Here is an 18,209-nt window from a genome sequence, read left to right on the forward strand (position 1 = left end):
TTCCAAGTACAATTTAGTTGTGTCTAAGAAAATTTATATTGTCAGTCTAAATGTTTCCTGATGGTGCTTTACCGCATACAAAAAAAAGTTTCTTGTAATATTTAACAATACCATTCATTCACAGTTTGAGGGAGTATGGTCAATGCACACTTTGTTCACTCTTTACAAAAGTCTATATTCTCCAGCTGTAGCTGTACCTGTGTCTGGAGAAAAAGAAAACAGTCAGGGTGCCCAGCACCCTCCTCAGCTCGTATTTCTTCCTCTGCTGGACAGGCCGAGGAGGTTATGAGCGCCTGTCGGCCATGCTTCTCAGGAGCTCGCACTTATTTCAACATGTCGTCCCCTCCATTTCCTGGAGGCGGTAGTGCGGGACAGCGTGGGCCGAGCAGCACCCCAGGAAGACTTCAGATAATAGTAGGCTCTGACTCAGCAAAACCAGCCACTGTGAGAAGAATGGCTCTTGTGAAGTGGTCATGGAATACATCAGGCGCACAAAGCCTGGAGGAAGTCGGCTGGCTCCTGGATCGGTCGTCCACAATGCCTGGAGGAAGTGGACTTTGCACATAGCCTCTGGCATGGTATCGGGCCACAGGAAATGAAATAAAAGTGGCTGAATTGGGTCTGCCGCCTCCGAGTGCCCTTTGCTTCCCAAAGAAGGCAACACCTTTTTTCCCCTTTCCCACTTAAGGCTAGAGAGCTGAGAGGCTAGAGAAGGTGTATCCAATGCATGTGGAGATGAAAACAAGTAGGTTTGTTCTTCAAATTATTCAAATGCAGTCTAGCGATGTAGTGGGTAAAGCATGTTATCAATAAATGAGCACCTCTGGTCTGAACAATTGGATTCACCACTTTTTTTTAAATAAATGTAAAGAGGCTGTTGATAAATTTATTTATTTATTTTTCAAAAAATGTTTGCTTTTTTTCTTTTGTCCTGCACCCAGAAAGGCCTTGTGTTTACCTTCATTAAGTACTTAGCTGCTGTTGTACTGCATTAGCTGCCCTCTGTGTGTGCTTGTGTAAGTGAACCACGTGGTTGTCTCTCAGTGAACCTGTGAATGTGTGTTGAGTAGCCTGTATCTTCCACTCTGACATCACAGCAGCACCGTGTTGATCCTTCATCCACCGAAGAGGAAATGATTTAGAGTTGCTGTCCCCAACACCCGCTTTGCTGTTTATCTATTTATCCATCCATCCATCCATCCATCCATTCATTTCCTCCTCCCCATCTGAGCTCGGTCATTGAAGCCGGTAGAATGACTTCACGTTGCAGGCTGGCTGGTGGCTTTCAAGGATGAGGCTGAAGTCTTCTGCATACAGTCCAGTATTTGAAAAGGAATCCAAAGTACACTCTACTGTACCCAAAAGGAAGGTTTAAAAAAAAAAAAGACACCAGTCATATTGGTCACCAGTTCTATTAAATGCTGTGGGAACAGATGCAGTTAAAAAGAAAAACACCGGTGTTGGCTGTGGAACAGGTGGAGGCTTCTTGCTGCTGCTAGCTGTTCACGCAATCTCAGACTTCATTTAAGGAATAGACGGCAGTGTTCCGTATGCTGATCTTTTACTTTGCTGCTGTTTGTGTCTGCTTGACAGGAGCTGATCCACACTGTCTGAAGATCTCACTAAGGCCTTCTGAGGCACAGAAATCCCAGGGGTAGTGGCTCGACATGGCCATGGAATGTTTTCATTCACAACCCCCCCCCCCTTCAAGTGCCCTCTGTGGCCTCCGGCCCGGGGGACCAGAGCCTGCCATGTGATGCAGCTCAGAGCCCACATTAATGCCACAACATGCTAAGTGTCTCAGATTGGTCAGGTAGTTCTCATTGCCAATATCTCCCTGATTGTATCCTCATATTCTCCAACCATGTCTTTTTTACAGTGATGCATCATGTTGTGTATTATGTTGGATTTAAATATATTATACATTTTAAATATAGGCATATGTCACTGTATTCCCAGTATAGTAGACGACAATTTATTTTACAATTACTCAACTTTTATTATTCAAATGAAACAGTTTATTAAGTTCTGTGGAACCCTTTTATGGTTTCTCTGCTGAAAATACCTCTGTGAAGGTCTTGGTGTGACCCTTTCCCTAAAGAAGCTTGAAGAGGCTGTGTCTTAAATACGCATCCATCTGACAAAGAAAAGAAAATGATCTCATGAAGGAAAATGGCCGGAAACAATGTATGCTACCTTTTTCATGAAGCCTTTCACTCCCAGCTCTGCTTGAAAGGAGGGATTTTTAGGTCAGTCTTAATTGAATTTCTTGCCTGATGATAGTCTCGGTATTAGGCTAATAGCATTGTGTGAGTATGTTCTATCAATGGCACAAACGCTGTAAATAATAGCCAGTGCCTTTCTGCAATCATTTACGTGCAGCAGAGGATATAAGAAAGCCCCTCCATTTATTATCCCTGCGCATAATAAGCCCTTCATCATATCTACACATTTCAGGCTATTAACGTGGAATGAGATTGTGACGGTTAATGTGAATACCTCTCCCAGAACAGAGGCTAATTTTACTCTGCCTGATAAAACCACTGTTGCAGGTAGAGTACCACACTGTCTTGTTGAGCATCTGAAGCTGAGATGGATGTTGGGTTGCCAGTACATTTCAGAGATTATAGGTAACATGATGTTGGGACAAATATTGAACCAACAACCCTCTGCTAAACTCAGCATGATTTTTATTTATTTATTTATTTAGCCTTTCTTACCAGTTCATCATGTAAAAGGGGAAACGGGATTTAAATTGGCATTATAAATAAATTTAGTTGGGATTCATGTTCTAGAATCCGGGAAGAGAAGAGGCAGTCAATCTGGAACAAGTCCTTTCTGGGTTTGGTCTCTGCATGGTACAGTAGCCTACCTATAATTAGGGTTTTCAAACATGGTTGAGTGTTTTCTTGTAAAGGAACCAGTATCTAATATGTACAATGTGCAGACCATGAATATTCTGTTGCATGTCAGGACATGTAATTTGCTAACTGGACACATTTGTAAACATTGCACCTCACTCGCTATGACCCCGCCTGCTCATTCCTCGACTTGTAATTGTGCAGTCCCCACTCTGTGTTTCTCATAGCTGATTAAAGTGTCCCAGAATGAGGTCACTCTGAAACCTGTGTACCGATATGAAATGCGTGCATGCGCGTGTCTCAGCCTGGGAATTGCATGCATAGAAAACTGTGGCTAATGTTCGGCCTAAGAACTGGTCTGTTTGATTACTGCTTATGGTAATGAAGTGGTAATGAAGTGAGATTGAGAGATTTCCTAGTCTTCCATTTTATAGAACTCAGCATGAGGTTAATTCCTAAGGCTCTGTGTTCTCCAGCTAATTCAGTGTACTGGCTTTTAATCTAATAGCTGTGATTAAGGGTGAAATGTGTTTTTTCCTTTTTTTTTTTTTGCTGTGTACGGTGTTCGTTCCTCTTTTGTTGTTGTATACGCACAGGTAATGCAGTTAGTGTGTTTGTTTAAAAACAAGACTGTGTGAGATGTGTAATTTGAGCTTTCTCTCCTGACACATTGGATTGGCCCCCTCCCGTGACCACATGAACAGTGTTGCAAATGTCGGCACATGCTCTGTAAAAAGCTTGTTTTTTCATATGTAAATTCCCTTTAAGCGGTAGGGACTGTGTACACATAATTGGGTCCATGCAGGCTTCTGTGCCAGGCTGCCAGTAACACTTCCTAGCCTGCTAGTTGGCTCCTCGTGAGGATACATAACTCTCCAACTTCCACCCAAGCTCACACAAGTTACATAGCGCTCTGGGTTTTAAACCTAACTGCAGGACAATAAAACGAGCATTCCTACTTAGTCTTTCTTTGCATCACTGACAGCATAAACATGACCCCTCACATGCACACAATGCATCTATACATGTCATTACATTTTAATTACAACTGGTTGGCACTGGTTGGACAGCATCCCAGCCTGAAGCAACATGCATGCATGCATGCACGCGCGCACACACACACACACACACACACACACACACACACACACACACACACAGCATGTGGCCCCCTGTGGCCACTGGCAGTGTGAGAGAGCCAGAGGGAGTGAGGCGGCTGCCCAGGGTGGGTGAGCTCACCCCTTCCACTCCCCACAACCCCCTCCGTTCAGCCTGAATCGTGCCCAGAACACGGGCCCCTGCCTGGCCCTGGCTTCCTGGAGGCTGAAGAGAAGAATAAGTGTGATGGTGGTATCCTGCCGCATGACTAATCTCTCTCCTCCGTCTGCCGCTGTGGTCCCACGCGAGCGTCAGCCTCTCCAGTAGCTAGCGCTGTCATGTTGCACCAGTCACAACCTCCCGGCTCTTCCCGCCAGGCCGAGGGAGCTTGGTGGAGCATGCCAAAACTGCTCAAACCCGGAATTACGGACTTTTACGTGTTTGCACATACATAGCAGAAAGCCAGAATGAGCGCCGACGTCCGAGAGGTGTTGGAAGGCTCCTCCAGATTTCTTAGGGTTTAGCAATGCAGTTTGCTTGCAAGCAACTGTTTGGCTGTTTGTTTTGATATCTCTGGTACTGTGTGTGTGTGAGTGCAGTTACCCATATCACATACTCTATTGACACACTTTTTAAAATAAAGGCCTAAAAATGTAACCTTTCACAGATTTAAAAAAGGCTTTATTTGTCTTATTGATTACTTGTAGTTTTGTCTCTTAATCTTTCTTATCCTGCTTTTCTCGTTTTTCTCTTGCTTGCTGTCTTGTCTTGTTTTTTGTTTTTTTCCCTTTTCTTTCTTTGAAGCGTGAGCTCTGTTAAATTACAGGGAGCAGAATGCATTTGCAGCTGCCTCTTATAGATTAAGCAATCACCAAAGGCCCCTCTTTAATCATCTCAAATCCATGCTAGTCGAAAATCTTCTTACTGCTGTTCAATTGCAGATAGCTCACCACTACGTACAGCTCCTTACAAAACCTGTTTATTACATTAAGACTCAGAAGGATGCACACTGTATTTTCTTTTGCCACCTGTTTTCTTTCCTTTCCTTTCCTTTCCTTTCCTTTTAAAATTGCTGTAAGGTCAGCAGAAAGGCATAGTCTATTAGGATAGCTACCTGAGAAGAGCAGAGGGGCTTTCCCAAACTTGAAAGACCAGTTTTCTAAACAGATTAAGCCTAGTCTTAGGCTAAATTACACTTTTGAGGGAAATTATCCATTTGAAATCCTTTTTAGTCCAGGTCTAGGTATAACCTGTGTCTGGAACCTGACCCCAGAGCATCCCAGAATTCTCCCTGAGACCCATTATGGCCCTGCACTGTGTTCACAGTTTAAACCAGATGCATCCCTGTGGAGCTAGTATGGAGAGTATCTGAGCAACATAACACATTTTGAGCAAAATCTCACATCTTGAATAACAGGTTCATGTTTTGGTGTTTAATAAATCAGTGTAACAATCCTGTATACCTGCACTCTAAAACAGGCATAGCAATAAGTAGGATAATCAGAATAGACATTTATACTGGAGTCACTGAACTCACAACCATTTGTCATCACTGTGGATGATACTTGTCTTGTTGAATTGGTTCCAGTGGGGGACAGCCATTTAATTCTATGTTTTTAACGTGTCCTGTCATGTCAGGTCTCTCCAGCGTATAAGCATAAACAAAATCATTGCGTTATAGTGCATGTTGAAAGGGGCATCTATGTAAAGTTCTGCAGTTTTCTGTCATCGTAAAGCAGCTTTTCTTGTTTGACGCATCTGGGCTGCATTCTGCATCAGATGGAAAACGACACATCACACAGCAATCCTGGGTTAAGGCCAGCATGCATGCTACACTATGCTGGAAGCAGATTTTCCTTCATCTCCTCATCCAGAAGATGATGATGATGATGATGATGATGATGATAAGGGTTTCAGTGGTTTGGCGCGCATGCGGTCTTTAGCTGCCTGCTGATGGATCCAGGGAGTTTCTTCTGTGCTGTCAGCAGCCAGCACTTTAAAGGAAAATAATTGGGTCACAGCGAAGGAGGTGTGTTGAGAGACCCTCCCAAACGCACGTCATGTCTATCTCTCACTCTCTCTCACACATATACACAGACAGACGCTGTGAGTTGTCCTTGAATTCAACAGGAAACACATGGACCAGAGTTTCCACTGTTTCCACTGGGTATTTCCCTGGACAGCCTCATTCTGCTAGTTTGATCGGAACTACAGCATTTGTAGTAGACCGTCTCCTCTTGTTCAGTTCACACCAGCATCAGATCATCAGGAGGTGTCTGCACACTGGCAGCAGTCTTTTTGTCTTTGTCCTGGGCTGTGCACATATGATTGAATGTCCCTCATGAATGTGACTTTCTGCTTGCCAGCTTGTTTAGTCTTTCAGTTTGACTCATCTTTGACTCATCATAGCCTGAAGTAGCTTTTCAAATGAGATGTGCGTGAATGTCTTGGTTTGTTTTCACCAGGACAGTGGGGTTCTTGTAGTATGATCACTACAGACTATAGATGTCATGCACAGATGTTCAAATTCATGTGCATTTTCTTTAGCTTGTGCAGCAATCTGTAAACAATGTTGACATATTACAGGCTTGAGTGCTTAATGTACATATAGAACAGTGAGGCACTGTGGCTGACCTCTGGATAAACCCCACATTTATGCTGAGACTTAGTATGAGGAATTTTTACACAGCAGTCTCCCACCATGAATTTAAAGGGCTTGGTTGACAACGCTGACAGCTTGTAACTGTTCTCCATCGAGATACCAGCTGTTGTGGATTAATCACCACTCCTGAATTAGCTCTCATTTTCTTTCATGGGCTTTCAAAGGTGCTTCCGTCTCTCTTCCCTTTAGGATGATGACATTACTAGCATTTGAACGAGCTCATGTCATGTGAAGTCTAATATGAAGATGAATGCAGACTCTGTGGCCTAATTAGCTTGACTTTTTTAAGTTTTGATTTTTCTGACTTGTGTAGCTCTGTTTAGTTCCAAAGTCAGGAGGATGATTTTCTTCCTGTGGTAGGTGTTCTGGGGGCATGGTGATTGCCCACACTTGGTCTGCTGTGATTTAAATATGCTTCCTCGTGGTTTCAGTCACACAGCCCTACAGTGCTGTACGATTCTCATTACAGCGGGTTCTTGCTTTGGCGTATTCCCTGCTCCCTGAGCTCTGAAGAGGGAAGTCCCCATGCTTAAAAAGGCTGCAGCACCCAGCAATTAATTCACAAAAACAGATAGATGGTTTAGGATGCGTGCGTGCGTGCGTACGTGCTTGAATTTGACAGATGAATTTTCATTTCTAAAAGATACAATGCATCTTAAACATTTCAGGCAAAGGATTTTCTGAGCTGTTACTGTAACATAATCATTGCTTCACCACAGAGCTCCTTTCAGAGAAGAGCTCAAGTGAAGGGGAGAAGACGCTCCTAGAGTTCTCAGAAGGTGACACTTTAGAGACCAGTGAAGTAACTGAACTCTCCCTGTCTCTGAACTATCCACGTCGCCTGAAGCAAAACGCTGGTGTTGCACACCCGTCTTCCTCTTAGCTGGAATTCCTTCCTGGTTGTCATTACTCTGCTAGAAGGGTGGGTGCTCTGAGCCCTGTTGAGAGAGCCACTTGCTGAAAGTTTGCATATTTATACAATATTGTGAATGGTCATTATATTTGATGGTCATGTGTTTACTTTTTATATGATTGCATGTGTGAGTGTGTGTTTGTTTTTTTGAGTGTTTGCATTTGTCTTTTTTTCTTCTTTTTTTCCCTTCTTCCTGCACCAAACCATTGTTGGCCATGTTGAGATTCCACACATTTTGCTGCTCCCTCTGTGCGTTTTGTCCTCCATGTCCGTCTGTCCGTCTTACCTCTGTTTCTTCTTGCACACCTCTTGCAGACTCCTGTCTCGGGTCTTCTCCTGCCCCAGCCATTGCCATGGATCCAGGCAGCTGGAGCGGCAGTGAGAGTGGCAGCGGCGAGGACATCGAGAGGATGAGTGACTCGGCGGATAAACCCATGGACAACGACGCCGAAGGCGTGTGGAGCCCTGACATCGAGCAGAGCTTCCAGGAGGCCCTGGCCATCTACCCGCCCTGCGGCCGACGCAAGATCATCCTGTCTGACGAGGGCAAGATGTACGGTGAGTTGTGCAACAAGGCGGGGGGCGGGGGGTCTCGCTGCCCCCCTCCTCGCTGCCAGAGAAACGAGGCATCCGAGAGAATTCTCTGGAAACTCAGTTAATTCAGAGACGGGGAAAGAAACTGCTGGAAGAAAGATGCAGCTCAACGCGAGACCCACAAGTATCGGACGTCTTTTGGTTTCACGCGGCATGTCTTGGGCTGTGATCAGTCGCCCCTCTGTGCGTTTTCTTTCAGCATATGACAGGCTGGACCCTGATCCCCACTCATCGGCTGGAGCACTTGCATGCGCCCGGTCCCGAGTGGTGGCGGCTCTGTCGGGCTGCTGTGCGCGGAGAGGCGGCCCTTATGGGCGCCGTTGTAAAGCCAGCGTGAACCATTAGCAAGGGGGAGCAGATGGTCCTACAGCTCAGACCAGCTGCGCTTCCTGACTCCTCCTCTACTCCCGGCTGGGTGATGTCATGGAAAGTGGGAATAGTACTACCAACACCCCCCACCCCACTGCCATCTCTCTGTCTCTCCTGCCTTCCTTCTCTTCCATTCTTTTTCTCTTTTGTTCTTTCACTCAGTATCTGTCACTCTTTTCATCTTTTGCCAACTTGAGAGCTGGATATATTTTATGGTAGCTGCACACACAGACTCGAGTTCTACTTCTTTTCCCTCCCCACTGAGCAGTGCGATCAGTCAGTGAGAATATCACAGTGCTTGATCAAAACATCTAATGGTAAGCCTTGCATGTTCGCTGCTTTCAGTCCCCCTGTCCTGTTAAGCAATCATCGTACAGCACACAGTTTTGATCTGACCTGACAGCTTGCAGCTGTTGTTGAATTGTCCAGCTAGTTTGAACTGGTTTGAACTGATCTGAACTACTGTCTTGATCTGGCTCCAGCTGGGACGAGCTCAACAGCCTGCTAGTGCTAGTACCTGGGACACTTTTTGCTCGGCCGGGCCGTACAACACCGTGTTCGAGCCACTTGACATGCAGGCTACAGCCACTCAGAGAGCACTGTTGCTAGACTCCTTACCAGCATTGTTTCCTCACTGCCCGTAAACAGACGTTGGCCAAATAATAGTTTTAAGAAGCCCTTCTGTGTGTGTTTAAAATTATATTTTAAGCGTTTTTTGATAAATATTTCAAAACACAAAAAGGTCAAAAACTTGACTATATAATATATTCATAAGCATAGCTAAATATAATTATAGCAATAGAAAGGGTGTGATTACAGTAGTGCGATTGATTTATGCAAAATACTGAAATATCTTAATAGGTCAGCCATTATGATATGATTTCATATTATCCTACATTATTGTAATCATAAATGTTTGTTGAATAATGTGAATGCTGTAATTCATCAAATTCATAGATTGCTTCTTTAGAATTACTGCGATTGGTTAGGATACTCATAGCACATAGTAAAAAAAATAAATAAATCTGATTGGTTAGAGGGCTCCTTTACATAATTTTCATATTGCAGCCGCTTGTGATTATCGATATTGCTAAGCCTTGTACTCCAATAATGATTCACAACCTTTCTGTTTGAATACACTTTGGTTCTTTGTTATAAGGCAAGTCTACCCATCGCATTATTATTTTCAGAGAGCTAGCATGCAAGGGAGAAATGTATAGCTGTGATGACAAATTGATTTAGTTGTACAAAGGGGCTGACTCACAGAATGTTGAGCCATCTTTTGTAATTATTCCTTTTTTATCCTCACCTGGGGATATCGGAGTGTGCTTCAGTCCATGGTTTTGGGAGCTGGTTTGTGTTTGCATTCAGTGCAAAGAACTTGGTCAGTCTGACCAGACCGCTGAGTGCCCTCACACACACTATTCATCCTGCTCAGTGCAGAGGACTAACAGCCATCACTATAGCAACTGGCTCACACTCTCTAAAAACAATGTATAATTCCCCCCCCACCACTATGGCTACCTTGTACCGGGGCTTATCCAGCTGTTTACCTGAGGGGCTGATCTCACCTTGCTGTGCATCTGAGAGACACTCCGCTGCACCTGAGGGGCGGCTGACCTAGTGCAGTGCCTGCGGCAGAGCTGATTGGCGAGGAGGCTGGAAACCACGGCAACAGCTGTAGAGTGGGCGTGGCATCCAGCAGCTGTATGAGCGGGTGACTCCTGCCTGACCACACCAGGGCCAAAAGAAGAGCTGCAACTTCCTCACACAGCAGGCCAGTGGCTTCCTTTAGGTTATGAGCTGCAGCCCCACCATAGCCTTTTGTCTTCAGGTCAGCTGTGAGTGAGGCTTGTGTCAAAAGGTGTGGTTTGTTTTCTCTCTCGCTCTCTTTCTCCCCCGTTTTCAGGATAATTGGTGCATTTCTTTTGTCGAATCCGCTATCGGAAGCTACTGTTGCGCTGTTTTTGTGAGTGATTTAACCGGGCGGAGAGAGAGCATGCCTTAATTAGATTTGACAGTCTCCTACTGAGGCTGATGAAGGACTGATTTAATCTTAGTGCTTCCACTCGAGAACTAACCCGCCCTCAGAGGAGTCTCAGCTGTGCCAGAATCTAGTCTGCCCTTTTATGTCCAAACTGTCTTTGATTGCTTGCCTGGGATCAGCTCCACTCTGTATATGTCATTTTATTAGACCTGTGGGTGGTACTACCACACTGCTGTCTTTGCACTGACCTACAATGGAGAGCTTCATTTCTGATGCGGCAGTGGTGTCTACTTGGTTACCAGCTGTGGTCTGAAACAACTAGAGCTTTCTAGAAACACAGATTCCGAAAGAACCTAAATGGTTAAAAACATACGGAAAGTGATTTGATCTCATTCTATGAATTATACATCATCCTTTCAGACATTAGTTGTCAATGGACATTAGTTGTCAAATCCAAGATCTGGTGGTGTTTTCAAGCCTTAAAACAGCAATGAGATGCAAAGAGTAATTACTTTTTTTTTTTTTTTTTTTTTTTTTTTTTTTTTTTTTTTTTAAGAGTGTGTGTGTGTGTGTGTTGGGAATGGGGGGTGTTTTAGTTTAAAAAATCTTTACTTTCTAAAATAAGCCCCAGGGTTACCTTCACAAAAACGTGTGTTTTTATTCATTTATTTATTTTTCTTATATATGGTGGTAGGTTATATTTTACATTGTTTCTCACTTTTATTCATTCATTCATTTATTTATTTATTTACATCACCACCAAAAGATCTAAGTTCCCTCTAAAAATCAGTGGAAAAATGCATGCTGTTTTCAAGTTGCACCAAATGAAAACAAGCTGATAGTTTAGTAGGATGGCTGATAAAGCAGTTTGGCCCAAATGTATTTCTTGGTTTGTTTCTTACTGTCACGGTGTCCGTATCTAGGCAGCAACAGAAGCATCTGAATCCAAAGCACTCAAAAACAAAGAGATGTTAATGAAAATACAGGTACCAAACTCAATGCCCCAGAAGTGATAACACATGATTACTGATGCACAAGTTATAAAACCTGTGATCTTTGAAACAAATTTACATACACCTTTGATTTCAAGCCGGCCTAACTGCGTGAACGTGGTTATAAAATGACCTGTGAATAGCAGAACTCTCTGTTTTAGATGTGTGCTTTGTCTGACTGCGTGTCTGCATCGTGACTGCACATGGAAAAGAGTTGCCAGAGCTGTTGAAAAAATCTGACAGCAAAACTTCACAAAGAGAAATGGAGACAGGAAAATCCATCACCAACTAAAAATCAGTCTAAAAAACAAACAAATAACTGTGAACAGTAATCAGGAGGCATAAAATAAGCCCTAATACTATTAACCAGAGCTGTAGTGGCTGTCATACAGTGTGCTACTTGCACAGCCTAGCTCTGAAAAACAGATGGGTAAGCACTTGGACCAGGGGTTATCAATGGAAATCAGACTTTCTGTAACAACTCAGACAGTGCAAAGGACATTGCATAAAGTCAACCTCTGTTGATGGCATCCAAGAAATGAAACCCTTGCTTGCTCTGCAGCACAAAACTGCAAGATTAAACTTGGCTAAACATGAAAAAAAAAAAAAAAGCCTGAGGAATATTGGGGGGACGTTCTTTGGTCAGATGAGACCAAGATAAATGCTGGACTGAGATGGGGCCCAGTATGTTTGGCATGAACCATAGACTACCACAGTGAATGCACAGTCCCGACACAATGTATAGGAGTGACATGGAGGTTGTGTGTGATGATCTAGGGCTGCATGAGTGGAAAACGTGCTGGGGAGATGGTATTATAGATGGGACCATGAATGCCTGTGGATATACCAAAATACTGGCTGCCCAGATGACTCCCAGTCTCCAGCCACATGACCGAAGAGGAATATTCCAGCTTCATACTAATCCAAAGCACACTGCTAAGATCACACAAGAGTTTCTAAAGAAGAACAAACTGAAAACTATGACCTTGCCAAGTTTGTCATCTGACTTCAATCCAGTGGAGCACCTTTGGTGTGTTTTAGAGGTAGAGAAACACAACCCCTCGACCAAAGAGCAGCTGAAGAATGGCAGAACATCTCACCAGAAATGTGTGAAACCCTGGTATCCTCCATGTCCAGGAGGACTGAGTCCATCATCAGAAATAAAGATGGACTTACAAGTGTTGAGGAAAAAACAAAAAAAGATTTGAAACTTTGGTTGCATTGCACTCCTACTTTATGGCCTGTATTTCTAATATAGTAAAAATTTACAGCTGAGCAAATACCCTACTGTTCAACTTGCAATTACTATAAGGTGATACAATTTTAAATCTTTCTGTCATTTAAGTGCCATTTAATTGCACCCCTTTTTTGTTGTATACTGCATGTCCTGCTGTTTTGTTACTCTGTTGTGCTTCCTTTCCACACCAGCTCAAAACATTTTATCTCCATGTCTGATCAGCAGTGGACTAATAACAGGAGATCAGACCAGGCTGATGTGAGATATCATACCTCCTCCTCACACCCACGGTTGGATGTGGATGGCTGCCTGCAGTTTGCTGAGTGAAAAAGAAACTCGTATGCAGTCACAGGCTTAATTCCTCTTTTACACATTATGGTTTTCTGGCCACCAGCTGTTTATAACTTTCCTATTTTCTGAACAATAGATGTAAACTTATGTTTTTCCTCTCGTTGGCTGGAATGCATTGGCTGGAACACTAATCGGTGTGAATATGAAGTATTAATATATTTCATTAGAATGGTTGTGCTCTTACAGGAAGGGTTGTCATAGAACTGTCATAGTGAAAACTGTAGGGCTTGACCAGCATGAATACAACACAGCAAGTGCTATGAGCACTTATGCACTTTGTGTGGCTAAGTATTGTGTAAGAATTGGAGTAGTATATGGTGAAGAAACCAATATATATGAACCCATACGTTTAATGCTGGTGTTTCTAAAAACTCTATATATTGTGGTCATCTTTCTCTCAAGCAAGTTTGTCTTGTGAGAAGAATGAGTTTTTTGTTTAAGCAGGCTTCGTCATGAAGTTCACAGGCTGGAGCTTCATGCCCACCTCTTCAGCTCTTGCCGCGGAAAGTCCACGTGCTTTTAACATGGTCACACACAATGGAGAGTGAAAGAGAGGGTGCTAGTCCTCTCATTCGGAGCTTTTCCAATTTTCCATGTGTGATTTCCAGCAGACTGGTGCAATGATTCCAGTCAGCATACCATGATAGGATGGACACACACACACACACACACACACACACACACACACACACACATACAGGAAGCATGCTTAATTGCTCCTATTAAAGAAAATGACTCCAAACCAACCATTCACTCTGGGCTTGGTGCAGCTGGCTGTGGCAAGAGGGAATATTCCTGAAATACGGCGACTCGGGGGACGGAAGGGCGGTTTGGAACAATCTTGGCATCACACTTCATACCTTACATCACATAGTCTTGTCAGCTTTGTTACTGCAGTATAACACAACCTTTAGTTGTTTTTGTCAGAAAGCACAGTCATGCATTGCTTATTGCGTATCAGTTTTCTGTTGATGAACTAAATAAAAAACAAAACTTTACCTTGAAGTCGTGAGTAGAACCATGATATACAAAAACTAAATGTTTTAAATACTCTATATAGTATGTTGTATTATACAAATTTGATTGAACAGTGTAGATTGAGCATTATATGCTCGGATAGTCCAATATGAGCTGCGCAGTCTGTCTTAAAAAAAAATGCAGCCCTTTTTTTTTTAAAATAGAACATTGTTGATCAATAATTAGTTCATTTGAGAAAGCTTGCATATTTTCAGTAAGTGAGGCTCTGTCCTTGCTCACTGTTGCCAGTGTGGGGATTCCCATTTGATCTCATGACGTGTGTCTCCCAAATGTGTTCTGGTTACTCAGTCATGTCATAGCTTCTGCATAAAGCACTTTCAGGCACTCGCTGTACCACACAGGACCTTCCGTCATGGTTTCACACCATCTGGCGCTCTGAACACAGGCTGCGGATGGACGGTAGTCATGATGTTATGGGATGTACCCCTTACAAAGGACAGCTGGTTAGCTCTAATCAGCAAGCATGTGTGTGGAGTGTCTGTCTGTCTGTCTGTGAAAGGCCTTTTCTAGCTGCAGTCCTTGATGCTCTGTGGGAAACGCCTTCAGTGGGACTGTAGATTAGCGAACAAAGCTAAAGGGGATACTGAAGTGGTCCTGAAGACTGACCTGCTCTTTGAACCCTATGCCATATGGTACTGAAGACTGACCTTATCCTCAAACCCTTTGGATTTTTTTTTACTTCCTGTATGTAGGGGATTACACTTTTCTTTTGTCTGCCTTGGACCAAGTCAGAACATTTAAGCAGAGGGCATTGGTTTTCAAGCATAGTGCTCGAGCTGTTACCTGTTCATTGGAAGTACTGAACCATTCTACCCAACAGTCTCCTTGAGGCATGTTTTGTAGAGCATGGTTCAGCAATTTAGTCAAATCAAATTAAAACACCTTCTGTGTCCAGCTGATTTTTCCTTCATTTGTGTGTCAAGTAGACTTGCTTCACTCAGGTGTAACCTTGATGTTGTACCAGATTCAGGTTCACCTGCAGTGTTCAGGGATCAGTCATTTGTAAACCTGTGCAGTAGCTGAATGCAACTGTAGGGCACCAATGTCGTGTCCCCCCCCCCCCCCCTTTTTTTTTTTTTTATTATTTTGTTTTGTTTGAATAATAAACAAGTTTCTCCTAGGAAGAGAAGACTTGTTGTTGGAGATTTATAGTAGGCCTATTTAGAAATGGCCTTAAAGTTACCAAGTTACCAAAATGGACAGCTCATTTTTGACTTGAAGGATTTCATTTTTGGAAAGTCTCCCCCCCCCCCCCCAGGAATGTCCAACATATGGTTGAGTATCATTTAGAGTTGAGTCATTTTCTGAATGATGCACAGTTTGATATTTGGTTGTATTGTGTTGAACAGCTCACAAAATTGGAATTACAAATCAGAAAGCGATTCACTATTATAGCCTCAAATTTAATGGCTGCCATCTTCTCTTTATCCAAACATGATGTAAAAGGCAAAATTATGAAACTTGAGTATTAATCAGTGTCTGACTATATTTTCCTTGTTTGGACACAGTTTTTTGCACAGCTGTGAGATGTTTGTTTATTAACTTATTTATCACAGAGAAAAATATTTGGAACTTGGAAACCAAATAATTCCAGAATTTTAATTGGGATTATATAATCTTTTGAAATGGTACTTGAGAATATATGAGCTTTTAACATGATGGTTGAGGTTATGTGCTCACTGAAGGAATTTTAATATGAACCCATTTTAACAGGTAGGGCTTTTATTTGTGTGACACACTAAACAGTATTTGGGTACTTCATTCCAGAGCCATGGCCCTAGTACTGAGTATCTCAGTGCTTTAAGAGCAGTGCATTGTTATGTTAAGCAGGGCCTGAGACCTTTAAGTCATCCATCACACCTAACAGGACATGAGGACCATTGGCTCAAAAAACTAGACTTTTCTTAACATTGGTGGCCTTAGCATTCCAAGGCTTTCAGTTGGCAGTGGAATGTGAATGGAGGTCAGTGTTGAGATAGCTATTTGACTAATGAAAATTTGATTTTGTTCATTGTATTGTGTAGAGAAGCTCACAAAATCGTAATGACAAATCAAAAAGTGATTCCATGTTATGGCATGTTATCTTCGCTTAATCCAAACATGGTGTAATATGCAGTATTGAGAAATGTTTAATCAATATCTATTTTCCTTGCCTGAACAAAGAAAATAGACATAGTTCATTAAGGCAAAAGTGTATGCACTCTTGGAGGATCAGTGGCTGTTCCTTTGCTGAAATAATGCCACTGAAATAATGTATGAAGGGTAGACTTTATACACATAAGCCATTGTGTGCCGGGGGGGGGGGGGGATGAGAGTGAGCCACAAGCTCGGCTCTCTCTCAGCTCCTGACATCAGCCTCATGCGGTAATGCGCTATGGGACTGTGGTTGAATCTCTGTTGAAACAAGCACAGTTACTGGAAATTAGTCAGCATGAAAACATAGACCCAGGTTTTTGTTAACCTAAATCAAAGGGGCAAGGCTGACAACTCAGGAAAATTAAATGGGAGTGTTAATTATTGAGGAAAAACAAAGACCTTCTGCAAAAGTTACCTTTCTTACTTTTGGAGCCATATGAATTAGGGAACGAGTTTTGATGCTCAAATGGGAATGTTCCAAATAGGACTTGTTCATTCTGAGTCTCATTTAGTTGAATATAGGAGCCATAAGTGTGTCCCAGCTAGTTCTGTGTGTCACTTTAAACCATCAGTGGAGAGGTGTGTTAAGCAGCAGCAGTCTCAGTATCAGGGACTACTAAAAGATAATGGATTTGATTATGTGCCTTTAGAAATCCACATGGTGACAGGAGCCCCTCTCCTGGAGTACAGGGGAAATAAAATAGACATTTGATCAATCACAGTTTTTGGGTAAGGCAAGCTACCAAGAAGAATTCAAGAACATGCCTTGCTGTATGGTAGAGGAAGAATCAGTCATTGATCATATTTTTGTGAAAATATATCCAGATCAGCTTTTCCAGATAGCATTCACACTTATCGGAAAAGGAATTCCATAGAGGAAAAAAGATATTAAGCCTTGTTGCCAGAATGTCATATCAGCATTGTCAGATTCCACATGCTAATATCATTTGAACTTGTTTATACAGACTCAATGTCCATAGTCTGTTGTTCTGAACATGAGCACCCAGACACACTAAAGGTCAAGTAGGTCAAGCAGGTCAGTATGAGGTTCATCCATCAGTTTTAGTTTTGACTCTGAACAGTGGGGGTTCCCCAAGGCTTCATAGTGCATCCCCTCACTTCTGAACAGGCAGATCTTGGGGCAGCCCTTTGAGGTTTTGATGCAATGACCTTTGACTCCTAACACTATTCAACATCTCTTTGTTGTCTGGCCTCCACCTGCACAGTGTCAAGCCCTCGCTTTCTCCTGCTTTCACCCTTTACCGGCCTTTCAAAGCCAAAGGAATACCACAAGCCTCTCCAATTCCAGCCACATCTGTCCAGTTTGAGCCACATTCTTCTCTAGCTTTATTCACCCCTTGATTCTCTGTAGCTTTGGTATTTGTAGGGTACTTTCTGTGCCTCTTCGTCATGAGCCTTGGAAGTTAAGTGGTTCTGAGACCTTCTGGTAGAACAGCATTACATCAGATTTCTGAGTCATCTAGACCCACTGCAGTTTCCAGTAACTGCTTAAGCTCCAATTGCCAGTCTTTAGCTAGATGTGGTGTTAATCAGGAGCACTTGTCTAAAATGCTTGTAACTTCTAATTTATGAAGTGTACTTGTTTAATTTAACATGCTGAAGGCTTTCACTTGTTTTCTCTTGTCATATTTGCAAGAGAAAACTAATTTAGTCTAGTAAGTCATCGGCATATAGTAACTAATTTAGTCTAGTAAGTCATTGACATATGGTGTATGAGGTGATGTTCCAACAGGAAACAAATGCTCTGTTATTTATTTACATGTCTTAGAAGAGGAAAGTGGGAAGTCATTTGTGTACACATGCGTAAGCAAAGCATGTGTTTCATTTAACTGAACCCCCATCACCCCCCCCCCCATGATTTTAGTTTAAATTCTGATGATTCAGTTATAATTACTTGGCTTTGTTAATCACTCTCTGCAGACTCCAGTACCCTGTGGGGACTGTAACTGC

General features: G+C 42.8%; 1 protein-coding gene across 2 annotated transcripts in view; it reads left to right on the forward strand.

Annotated features, from left to right (window-relative positions):
• The window catches only part of tead1a (TEA domain family member 1a), a 40,559-nt gene that overhangs the window by 6,751 nt on the left and 15,599 nt on the right, over window positions 1-18,209 (forward strand). For both annotated transcript variants that reach the window (XM_035532224.1, XM_035532223.1), the window contains exon 2: window positions 7,850-8,092. In XM_035532224.1, the coding sequence (XP_035388117.1) occupies window positions 7,888-8,092 (205 nt within the window). In that variant the 5' untranslated portion in view covers window positions 7,850-7,887. The remainder of the gene's footprint in view (window positions 1-7,849; window positions 8,093-18,209) is intronic.

This window comes from Electrophorus electricus, chromosome 12 (genome assembly GCF_013358815.1).
Source record: "Electrophorus electricus isolate fEleEle1 chromosome 12, fEleEle1.pri, whole genome shotgun sequence".
NCBI classification, from domain to species: domain Eukaryota; kingdom Metazoa; phylum Chordata; class Actinopteri; order Gymnotiformes; family Gymnotidae; genus Electrophorus; species Electrophorus electricus.